The sequence below is a fragment of the Haliotis asinina genome, chromosome 4 (assembly GCF_037392515.1).
Source record: "Haliotis asinina isolate JCU_RB_2024 chromosome 4, JCU_Hal_asi_v2, whole genome shotgun sequence".
Lineage (NCBI taxonomy): Eukaryota > Metazoa > Mollusca > Gastropoda > Lepetellida > Haliotidae > Haliotis > Haliotis asinina.
This window is the reverse complement of record NC_090283.1, coordinates 60,012,535-60,024,644: the sequence shown is the minus strand read 5'-3', so window position 1 is coordinate 60,024,644 and position 12,110 is coordinate 60,012,535. Positions and strand designations below refer to the sequence as shown.

Genomic DNA, 12,110 nt, shown 5'->3' with positions numbered 1-12,110 from the left:
GGGTCCATGCAGGTAGCAAAAGTACTGTAAGTCCCCATGGTTCCTAGTATGGTGATCTACCTTCCGTTGTTAGCAATCTATAACCCATTTTTATAGTGTATTGTCCTCTACAGAAAAACTGTTTTAGGTATAATTCCTAGTTTTACATTCTTTTCTGTGATATTCTCGTTGTTTTACTGTCCTTTGTTGACAGGTTTTTATCATTCACATATATTCCATTTCAGTGTTATGTTCCCATCACGATATGGCATACATATTGCCGATGTGACGTTAAATATTAACTCACTCACTCATTCTTGCAAGCCGAACATGACCTCATCCATTGCTGAAAAATTATGTAACATGTTAAAAGGCTGTTAAAATACTATGCATGTTCTCGAGGCTGGACCTGAACCACACCCAACAGCATCGATCTTCTACCTGTGCGCTCTACTCATTTTAGAGTGAATGGCTTTGGGTCGTACATAAACATGGCAGTCTCGATCGTTTGAGAAAGTTTGGAGCATAAGAAAGCTGCACCATGTATGAGCTTTGATCAATAACATTTGTCAAGAGTTGCTGTGTGGAGACACAAGTGAAAACATCGAATCGCTGTGACAGGTCTCTTTCACACCATCAGACAGCGTCAAGAACCGGCCATGTGCACTAAGATATTACAGATCAAATACCTGTCTTGATGGTGCACGTCAATTCCTTAACGTACCGCCTCGATGGTGTAGCGGTTAAGCGTCCGCCAGGAGCGCGGAAGGTCGCGGGTTGGATCCCCGGTCGCGTCAAACCAAAAGACGGTAATATATGGCACTTGTTTGCTGCCTGGTGATCGGCATTAATTGGCACTCCAAGGATTGGTCGGCTCTGAGCGCACAACATCTGTCTGAGTGGTGTATTCATGATTAACTGTGTCATGCATATGGTATCTCAGTGAGCTGGTACTTTAAAGCCAGAGTGGACAAGCAGCTACACGCATGCACGTCGTCATATGAGCGAAACCTTCTTAAGTAGGACATTTAACCCTATTTCACCTCACCTCACCTCACCTCACCTCACCTCACCTCACCTCACCTCACCTCACCTCACCTCACCTCAGTTACTTAATGTACTTTACGTATTGCTCTTCCGTATTAAATTGTGTAAAGCATCATACAAATCATAAACAGACATGGCATACAATACACGACACTTTATTTCGATATCGCAGTCACCTTTCGGTCAGTTGGTAGCAAATGTGATATTATTTATTTGTGAAGTAGCTACCATAAACACGTGTAATACGACCCAACGAAGCAGCAGGAAATGTCAGGGGACAGTGCTTGACTTGAATCCGTGTATGTCTGAAATATGCTCAATGCAACGAAGTTTCCCATTGATGACTGTGGCGTACAGACCGGGCCGACTTTCCTAGTACTAGTCGTGTATTGCCCAGTGCTAGTAGTACAACGTCTCACACATCCAGTCTCCAATCGTCAACAATCCATGCTTAACGTAAGAGCCAACTAATGAGATGGTCAGGCTCACTGCCTTGGTTGACACATGTTACCGTGTCCCAAATGCGTACATCGATGTTCTTAATGCTGATCTCTGGTTTGACGAGTCCAGACTCGATTAGTTACCGACTGCCGCCGTGCGGAACATTGCTGAACATTGTTATACAACAACAACAGCACACACTCAAGGACACACCAGGAGCGGAGTTGATCCTAGAACTGCCGTCATCTACATCCCTCTACAACGTCAACGTCACTAGTATAGACCAACGTCGAACTGGTGGCTTCTGGTGGAGGCGGGAGAGGACAGAAAGGGAGGAGGATCACAAGATGGCGACAGAAATAAGCACTCCAGTGACAGCTACTGTTTTTCCCTGGTTCAAGATGATTCTAGATGAATGAAAACAAGAAACAATATCAGATCAAAAATATATTTTGATCAAAACACAACCAATACCCGGGCACTAAAACAAGAGTATGATATATACAGCAGGTCGTTCGAAGTGTGTTCATAAGAAGATTATATACATATATAATTAGTCAGTATGATCCAGGAATGTCACGGTAGTGATACCAGAAATAGACTATACCCGTTGTACCCAGTGGTACCAGAAATACACCATACCCGTTGTACCCAGTGGTACCAGAAATACACCATACCCGTTGTACCCAGTGATACCAGAAATAGGCTATACCTGTTGTACCCAGTGATACCAGAAAAGGCCTATACCCGTTGTACCCAGTGATACCAGAAATAGGCTATACCCGTTGTACCCAGTGATACCAGAAATAGGCTATACCCGTTGTACCCAGTGATACCAGAAAAGGCTTATACCCGTTGTACCCAGTGATACCAGAAATAGGCTATACCCGTTGTACCCAGTGATACCAATATAAACAGGGTGTTCGACGTGATGAGCGAACGTTTTTACCACCAGGCTACCCGACCTACCCTTGTACCCTATTTATTCTCAAATAATTAAACATGCAACTTTATGGATGACAACTTCCTGTTTAGTGCACAGACCGATGTATCGATGTAGATTCTGACACCGTTATCCCGAATGCTGTATGTTTTATTTTTGAACCTCTTACTTCTAGAATGCCGATCAGACAATAGGTATTTATATGTATTTATACTTAAGTATTGCTGGGTTGGACAGTGGTTCCGTATTTCATATTTCACCCTGCTGTCTGTGAGACCCTTTCTGTCTTCGTGAAGCGATGAGCACAGATACAGAGCAGACAGGAGAAGAATCAACTTATTCGTGACCCGCTCGTGTTATTCCGGGAGAAGCCGAATAGCGACTCGAATAGAATAGAACTACTTCGAGCAGGCCCGATAAGTCTCTTCCTGTTTGATTGCTTTGGTACCTAATTCATGCATTGTAGATATGTTTTTCTTTTTGTATATATTTTTGAAGAATTAAACTTCCTTGATACGCCTACATGGAGAAACACCTATTTGTTAAGACATGTTCTGACTTGATGATTTATATTAATATTAATTTATTATATTTAAATGTTCAGCTTCTGTTTCCAGTTATATTTCTGAAAATAATCACAAATGGAATTTGTTTCAGTGAATATGCAAATAAACTGTATTAAAAAGAAAAGAAAAAAAGTCAGAATTAAATATTCGTAGAAATGTGAAATGTATGCCCAGTGTTAAAGATGTTTCATTACATACAAATATAATGTTATTGTTTTGAAACTCGTGGCGATATATACAATTACATATCCTAAAACTGTGTGAAGCGCACGTATAATCGCCACAGACAACCCTCGAGGTTGTCGGACTTCGTGTATTTGTATCGCATGATTCGTATCAAAAACGTCGCTTTAGAAAGCACAATTCGGCTAGATATTCTACAACGCATGTTTGCAGACGACGTTTTACTTATGTCAGATACTGTCCCTGGATTACAAAACCAATTGAACATATTACATGATTTTACGGAACACTCCGGTTTAAAGGTTAACCTCGACAAAACCAATATTGTTGTTTTTCGAAGAGGTGGACGTTTAGCTAAACATGAACAGTGTTTTTCAAGTGAAAACAGAATTACTGTAGTAAATAGTTATAAATACCTCGGTATATTATTTTCCTCAACTCATAAAATGGGAAGCTGTATTGATGATTTAGCGTCGAGAGGTAAGCGTGCTTTAATGGAAGTTATTATTAATCTAAGTAAAGTGGGAATGATAAATAGTCAAGTCAAGTCAAGTCAAGTCAAGTCAAGTCAAGTCAAGTGTTTATTTCTAGTACGAAGGCCTCAGGCCCATATACAATTCAGAGTATACAGCTGTATATACAATGTATATTATATATATTATAGTAGTCGTATACTGTCTATGTGATATCTATCTATTATCTAAAGTTGTACATGTATTTTCTCTTAATTTATATGCATGCCATAGGAATTTACTTAAGTTTTTTAAAACTACTACATTATCCGTTGATAGAAGGGATCTAAATTTGTACATATTCGGATTTTGATGATGCACAGAAGGGAGGTACTTAATTCGTACCGTGTTATATAATGAACAAATGAATAAAAATGGTACTCATCTTCAGTAGCTAAATTACAATATGGACATAAACGCTGAGATTTATGTATTCCTAACCATCTCCCTTCGTTACATTTTAATCTTAATAAACCGCATCTAAACTTAACAAATATATTCCTAAGTCGATTGTCAATAGTGCAATCTAGATATTTCTCAGGAGCTAAAATGCTTTTATGTTCACAATATATGGAGCTATCATTCAGAGTACAAGTCCAAGACTGGAAAAACATATTAATACCAAAAATTGTAAAGGCATTAATAAAGGAGGATATATCTCCTACATATTGGAACATCCACACATTACAAACACAATGTGAGAACAAGATCTTACGAATATTCATACGATGCATAAGTCGTGTAACCACAGTTAGAATAACATAATTGCATTTTACATACCTTGCGAGGTATCCGGTTGTCATGCATAACTAAAACTCGCAGCCAATATCTTAATGTTTTACACATTGCGTTAATATGAGGCGGATACCTGCCGCATTCCCCATATACAATGACACTCGGGGTATGGGGGTTAACATTAATAAATCTCTTACATGCAGTTAAATGCACTCTTTCTAATTTATCAAATGTTTTATACCGCATATTTCTGCCCCATACAATAAGATTGGTTGTATTTGCGTGTCGAATATTTTAAAGAAGACATGACTTGTTAGCTACGTCCCCAGTATTTTCAATATGACGATGTGCATATTTTTCATGATTTTTTAAAACAATAGCATGATGCCATGAACGATTAAGTAGTTGTGATTTCTTTTATCAAAGCACGCGTTCTGGTTAGTTTGTCGTATTTTCGCACATATCAACCATCGATAGCATCGCCCTCTTGGCGGTTACGGAAAGGGGCGAGTGGTGACGAATGGAATCAGTCCCGTCATTGTCGCAACTAAGGGACGCAACTCTGCACAGACTAATTATTTGATAATGGAATATGATTTTGTACTATTAGGTCCCTAACGATCTACCTTCAGTTGTTAGCAATCTATGCTTATTTTATGTTGTGCTGTCGTTTATAGTAATACTATTTTAGATCTGATTATCAGTCTAGTCTGTTTCACAGTCCCTCAACAACCTGAACCATATTATTTTCACAACAGTCCAACTCTCTCTGCAGAAGCATGTCTATTTTATTTTTCTCCAGGTTCTGAGTATATATGTGGTATCCCTGGGGCTCCTTTTCATTGTGCGTGTGCGTGCGTGCGTGCTTGCGTGCGTGCGTGCTTGCGTGCGTGCGTGTTCAGAGACTAAGTGTTAGTCAGTTCCTAGTTTAACATTTATATCGGTGATATTCTAGTTACATAAGTGTCCATCACTGTCAGTTTTTTTAAGATAAATTACATTAATTATTATTAATGTGTTAGTCACAATATGACATACATATTTCCAAGGTGTCTTTAAAGTTTAAGTCACTCAATCGAATATGATTTTCACTTGGCATATCTATTTGTTCCAATGTTAAAATCGACATTAATTCATTGTTCATACATGATAAAAGTCCGTCAGTCTAGAAATGTCCGCTTGGGCGATTCATTTATTATGCAAGCGCTGTGTACATAAATGATTTTGATACACTGGTTTCACAGATGCGGAATTTGTAACTGTGTATGTTCTTGACACGCGCACACACGACTTAAAGTGCGTGATGACACTGACGAGAATCGTACAAAATGCCACTATAAATTAGCATCATCGGTCACTATGCAACAAAGATAATACGGGAAGCTGGAGTGAGTGAGTGAGTTTTACACCGCTTTCAGCAATATTCCAGCAATATCATGGAAAAGGACAATAGGAATGGGCTTCAGTGATTGTACCCATGCGGGAATCGAACCCGGGTGTGTATAAACTGAATGTCTTTTGCATTTCTAAAACACAGCTGAACACAACGGTCTTGGCTCTTACAGTGTGATACACAACGATTGTTTGTAAACATTATCATATAGGGATTCTAGTGTCTCCAAAGGATTTGTAACATCTGATAACCAACTTACTAACATCTGATAACTAACTTACTAACATCTGGTAACCAGCTTACTAACATCTGATAACCAACTTACATCTGTCTTTGGATGACACTTAAATATTTAGTCATATCTCTAGTGACATGAGAAGAAAGATGACTATGGCATTGTCTCGCACTCACCTCTCAGGAACTGCCAGTGTCTACCTTGTGGTTGGTAGAATATATCATCAGTGTCGTGGACGATATTCTCAAACTCTGAGAAATCCACGTATTCGACATCATACATCGATACTGTTGATGGGTACATCAACCTGGAAACGTAATTGAACACCCTGAGTAATCAGCATGTTATAGACCAGTGAAGATAGGGCTAAGAATGAGTATTCAACAAACCATGCTCACGTTAAGAGGCGACTAACGGACTGTGTAGTCAAGTCTTTGTTGCCAGTCAGTGGATTGTCTGGTCTAGGCTCGATTATACACAGACGGAGTTTATATAGCAGCAAAGTTGCTGAGTCAGGCGTTACACAGCAACCCACATACCAGACACAATGATCACATGATATCTTAATAGAACTGATGTTTTCAACTGTTTTATCAAACTGTACAATTTCTACTACAGAACGTTTGTGTGTACCTGAGTCTGTCTGTCTCCTCCCTTGACCTACAAATCAGGAGAGTTTCACCCAGCCTGCTCAGTCTCCTGGCCACCTCCAGCATCAGAGTCGTGGCACCACTTCCGGGTTCACATCTCACCCGAACATCTTTAGAGTTCATGTTCTCCACCCAGACGACACACTGTTCTTTGGTAAGAAACCTGATACTCCTATCTGTCTCCGTCAGCACAGATCCGGTTTGAGCCATTGCTGCCCAAAAAGCTGTTAGAACACGACTGTACTTTGGTTCACTCATGGAGAAAGAAGACTTTGGAAGGAACAATGACGATAGAGCTGCGTGAAGAAGTATCTTTCTGTGGAACGTTCGACTGTCTTTCAAATCCCTTCTGCAGATAGCACCATGCACTATGTTAACACTGTCACTTGTAAACGCTCGCAGTTTTGACATCACTTCTCTGGCCACAGAAGCATTATAGTCCCTTCCTGCTCCCGTCTCAGACAAATCATCAATCACTGTTAGCAGCATTAGGGGTTGATGTGGTATTGCTAGGAATATATCACACTTGTGTCCGGACAGTCGTGGCCACGTAGAGATATTGAATGTTGTTGCTAAGGATTCTGATAAAACCACAAGACAGGAAGCGTCTGTGCATTTGTCAGAACGTATGCCGGAACACGCCCCTTTCACTATATTGTCACCTGAGAAGACACAGTCTTTCTCTAATAGTGACAACAAATCCGAGTCAATATCTTCCAGATCCTTCTTGGCACCGTCACACATCATGTTTATGACCCCTGCAATGCAGAGACTGACAGTAAAAATAGAGACGACAAAACCCTAAGACATCTCTGCTAAAATCGAGTTACGTCTACATCTGTGAATGTATCCTGAGAATGTGTTTGTTGGACGCAGCAGTCAGCAGTAAAACAGCAAAAAGCAAAAACTCTACGTTGCATGATAAAACGGTACTGAACATGTCTGTCTTTTCCTTCACCAACTATAAAATACTTTAACAATTTTTTTTAAAAAGAGTTTGAATTCCTTTACAATGATGGCCATAAGGATATAATTTGTTGTAGTGAAGTTTATTTATACCTTTCTTTTCAAAATAATTTCTGATGTCTGCTATACTGTTTCCTATTTGTTTCAAATGTGGACGAAGGAAATCCTTGGTGTTCAGATGACATCCTCTTTCCTCCTCCGTCTGCACCAATCTCTGAAACATGATACATCGGGTTTATTGATGGTCTGCACAGTCAAGTTGTAACGTATCAGAGACATGATTTAAACCTTAACCACATCAACGCTTATGTAAAATAGTATTGACTTATATCTCAGTACAGCTCTAAATTACCGTACCTGGAGTAATACCATCTTTGCGCAGTTCTTTATCGGATCTGAAAATAGAATCATACTCATTAGTTTCAGAGTATTTTTTGCAGGTAAATTGTATCGAATATCAATTTAGTGAGTGAGTGAGTTTAGTTTTACGCTGCACTCAGCAATATTACAGCTATATGGCGGCGGTCTGTAAATAATCGAGTCTGGACCTGACACTCTAGTGATCAACAGTGATAAGCATTGATTTCCTAAACTGATTTTGTACCCGTGACGGGTAGAATAGGCCTTCAGCAACCCATGCTTGCCATAAAAGGCGACTATGCTTGTCGCAAGAGGCGACCAACAGGATCGGGTGCTCAGGCTGTCTAACTTGGTTGACACATATAATCGTATCCCAATTGCGTAGATCGATGCTCATATTGTTGATCACTGGATTGTCTGGTGATTATTTACAGACCAACGCTATATAGCTGGAATATATAGTATGGACCTCACAATCCAGTGATCATCAACATGAGCATCGATCTACGCAATTGGGATACGAGTATATGTGTCAACGAAGTTAGACAGCCTGAGCACCCGATCCTGTTAGTCACCTCTTACGACAAGCATGGGTTACTGAACATCAGTCCTAACACGGATCTTCATGGGTGATGCTATGATCGGGTAACAGGGGCGGGTTATTCTCACTTACCGGCCACCCTGAAGTTTATACAAGGGATCAAGGGGGATTAGTGCGGACGGGTCGGTGATTACACTGCTCACCATGAAATATGATCCTGGTGGGTAACACTAATCAGTGTCACCTAAGTGAACTGTGTTCACCAGCTCATGAACTTAGATTGTGATTTGGTTTTCTTTTTTCATGTAAAGTTACTAAATTAGTGAACACTTTTCATAAACCTCAACAGTATATAAAGACATGTACACATCATCAGTTGACCAGTCAGTCACGATGGCTAACCAACAAGTGAATGTCAAGTTCATTCCAAATGGTAGAGGTGGTCAATATTTGATATTTCAAAACTATAAATTAACAGTTAAACGAAGAAGACGCACATCTGTACATTGGAAAACCTGCCATGCCACGGTCAACACCAAGGATAACTTTGTAACATAGTTCAGAGACGTACATAACCACCAATCTATGAACAATCAGATACCAATAGACACCTTCCTAGTCAACCTCAAAGATCTTGTCTGACAAAATTGCAAACAAATTTCATCTATATACCAGAAAGAATTAATTTAAGGTAAGAGTAATTTAATCTAGATTTCAGAGTGTCGAATCCTGACGTCGTCAGTGCCTTTGTTGAATTGAAATTTGCTGAAAATTGTTATCCTTAATTGAAAAATAAAGACTGGTGTAGTTGTATTTATCAAAATCATTTGTCATTGTCATGAAGGGGGGACTTTATTTCACAGGGATCAAACTGAAAAAGTCATCTATTGACTAGAGGATTATTCCGCTTCAGTGATTTGCACACCTAGAACAAAAGGTGGTGGGTAAACGAGAAGATCCCACAGGGCCAGATACATATCACTTCTTGGTATGGCGAGGGCTTCTGTGAGTCCTTTCATTGTCACAGGGAACACTTCCTCGTATACACGGTAGGATATCGCATATGTGTAAACTTGTGCTCAGTTACTCGCTATGGACCAGGAACAGTGAGAGACCTAGTGGCTCAAACGCACCTTCGATTCGCTATGTGGATACACTGTGGGGTTGGAGGATAGCTATTTTTGTTTTCGATATGGTCTGTTTATTACGCACTATGGACCATGTCGTGATTGTCAGTTTATAGAGGCAGGTCCACAGGTGACATTACAAAGTGAGTGAGTGAGTGAGTGAGTGAGTGAGTGAGTGAGTGAGTGAGTGAGTGAGTGAGTGAGTGAGTGAGTGAGTGAGTGAGTATGGGATGATAACAACAAAGCGTTAAACTTCCACAAATCGAATGGACATGGTATTTTTTATTCCAGCCTTTTTGTATTTTTTACAAATTAACATTTTTAATCTTTTTCGATATGTCTTCTGTTACAGTGGTGATAGAATTGTTGGTTTCATGCAACATGATATGTGACAACATCAATATGGATTTATGAGAAGGTGGACGGTAATGAGAGAATGCAGTCGGGCACTTATCAATATTAATATTTGGAATATATGGTTCAACACAGAAAATAAGTAATTGAAGTTTTCTTAATATTGGCAAATATACCATGTAACACTTCTCACTCACTGTCCGACTCGCCACTACAATACTATACACTACAGCTGGTTGGGTCTGTTACTGTGAAGAGATGCACCTTTGTCAGCTGATTGTCGGAACAGCAGAGACAAGGTCGCCGTTTGACATTTCAATGTCGAGAAATCACCAGCAATTTCCTAAATGTTTTTCAACAAGAAGTTACAGATGGTTTAATGTTTCCTATTCAGGCTGTCAGGCTGTACTGTGTTTCCGGTGATGTTTTAGCTTGGTGCAGAGAGTGATAGCGAGATTGTGAAAGTAATTGATGCCGGACGTCTGTACGTTGTAAAGTTAGTAAACCAAAATAGATAGCATATGACTATAAAAAATTCACTTGAAACATGAAACGACTGTTTTTTCAAGAGCGTTGTTTTCTGGGACAATCCATACATCCAGGTTTCGCACGAACGCAACATTAATGACATCCTCTGATCCCCTGTTTAATTTAGTTAACTCGACCTGCCGCTTGTGCCCTGTGACCTCCGGGGTCATGCTTATGCTGAGTAGTTCAGGTCAGGCTGGACCAGCGGATATACGTGTCAGTGAATGTGTCAAATCAGGACATGTGTTAATCTCCGGGAATATTTAGGAAACGTGTACATTTTCTGGTTTACTTAGTAAATGCACACATTTTCTGAAAATTTCAGAAAACTTACACATTTCCTGATTTGAAGGTCTGCTTTGTTTACGTATTACACATTTATGTTTTTGCTAAAAATAATTTTTCTGACAGGAGTACATTTTCCATGTAAAAGTCCTGTGCCATGAGTACGCATAACATGTACACTGATGTTGTGCAACCACTTGGTATTGACAAAAGGGGATGTAAGATTTATACAGGTGACGTCATACACTGTATGGAGGGCGTGGTCGGTGTTTCATCGTGCTGACAATAGAGGTGGGATGGGTGATATCTCACTCGTATCTCACAAACAGAATGTGAATACAGACATTTGAATGCACCTTTTGATGAATGTTTTGTCACGCAACAACAGTTCAGTTATGTCATGGTGACTTAGTAAATATATCATGTATCTACTCTGGGTAAGCTAGTGGTTGTCCCCGGGCTCGAGTCAAAATGATATACATCAACTAGTTCATACTCTATGAACTCTGTCTGCACTTCAGTTAACGTCTGTTATAACAAGCACTGTGTATGTTCGCCCGTTCTGAATCTCTTATAACTGTTATAACATATTTCAGAGTGATGTTCAATACACGTTATACACAGATTTGGTTCCACCAAGCCAATGACAATATTACTTCACGTGTCCTGTTGGACATAAAATGAAAGTTATACTTAGTATAATTATTATGTATACATGGACACGAATGTAGATATACTCACACTCGGGTCTGGGATTATATCGTCCTCTGGGTTACGTGGTTGTGATAGCTGAAGTTCCGTTTCTCCACAAACATGCACCACTTAGGATCTCTTGTCCTATATTCACGAACGCAGGTAATAATTAGTGGTAGTTCATACCACGGTCTCTGTCGACAGAAATATATTAGAAATATTTCTCATTATATATGCTCTCAATGGGTATTTAACACAGATAGCATTAAATTACGGGGCAACCCACACATTGTCCTCGTGGAACTGATGTGACGCAGTTACGGAAGATATTTATCGTGATTCGTACCCCTCCATTCATGGGAGCGGGAACATATCCTGTTAAATTGCATAAGCGGTGGTGTATATTGATCAAGTGTTTGACGTCGTCATGACGTCACGTCCCTAGAGGAAGTGCACTTTATCACCAGGAACATCTGTATGCACGTGGACGTGTAAAATATATCTTTCACATGGGATTAAGCTTTCGTTATAAAGTACACATCCTAGTATAGGCGAGTTATCGCCATGAGAGT

General features: G+C 39.8%; 1 protein-coding gene across 1 annotated transcript; it reads right to left on the bottom strand.

Annotated features, from left to right (window-relative positions):
- Positions 1 to 1,165: 1,165 nt before the first annotated feature.
- On the bottom strand, positions 1,166 to 11,912 carry LOC137281746 (uncharacterized). Its single transcript, XM_067813333.1, has 6 exons — positions 11,587 to 11,912; positions 8,008 to 8,045; positions 7,744 to 7,864; positions 6,668 to 7,442; positions 6,211 to 6,341; positions 1,166 to 1,874 (listed from the first exon to the last, which is right to left on the bottom strand). The coding sequence occupies exons 2-6, from the start codon at positions 8,020 to 8,022 to the stop codon at positions 1,864 to 1,866; spliced, it is 1,053 nt and encodes a 350-aa protein (XP_067669434.1). The 5' UTR covers positions 8,023 to 8,045; positions 11,587 to 11,912; the 3' UTR covers positions 1,166 to 1,863.
- Between the last annotated feature and the right edge of the window lie 198 nt (positions 11,913 to 12,110).

Excerpts from the sequence above, each read along its gene's own strand:
- LOC137281746 (XM_067813333.1), bottom strand. Across the intron at positions 7,443-7,743 it reads AAATTATTTTGAAAAGAAAG|GGGTCATAAACATGATGTGT; the intron begins GTATAAATAAAC and ends TCTGCATTGCAG. Across the intron at positions 6,342-6,667 it reads GAGGAGACAGACAGACTCAG|GTTGATGTACCCATCAACAG; the intron begins GTACACACAAAC and ends TTACGTTTCCAG.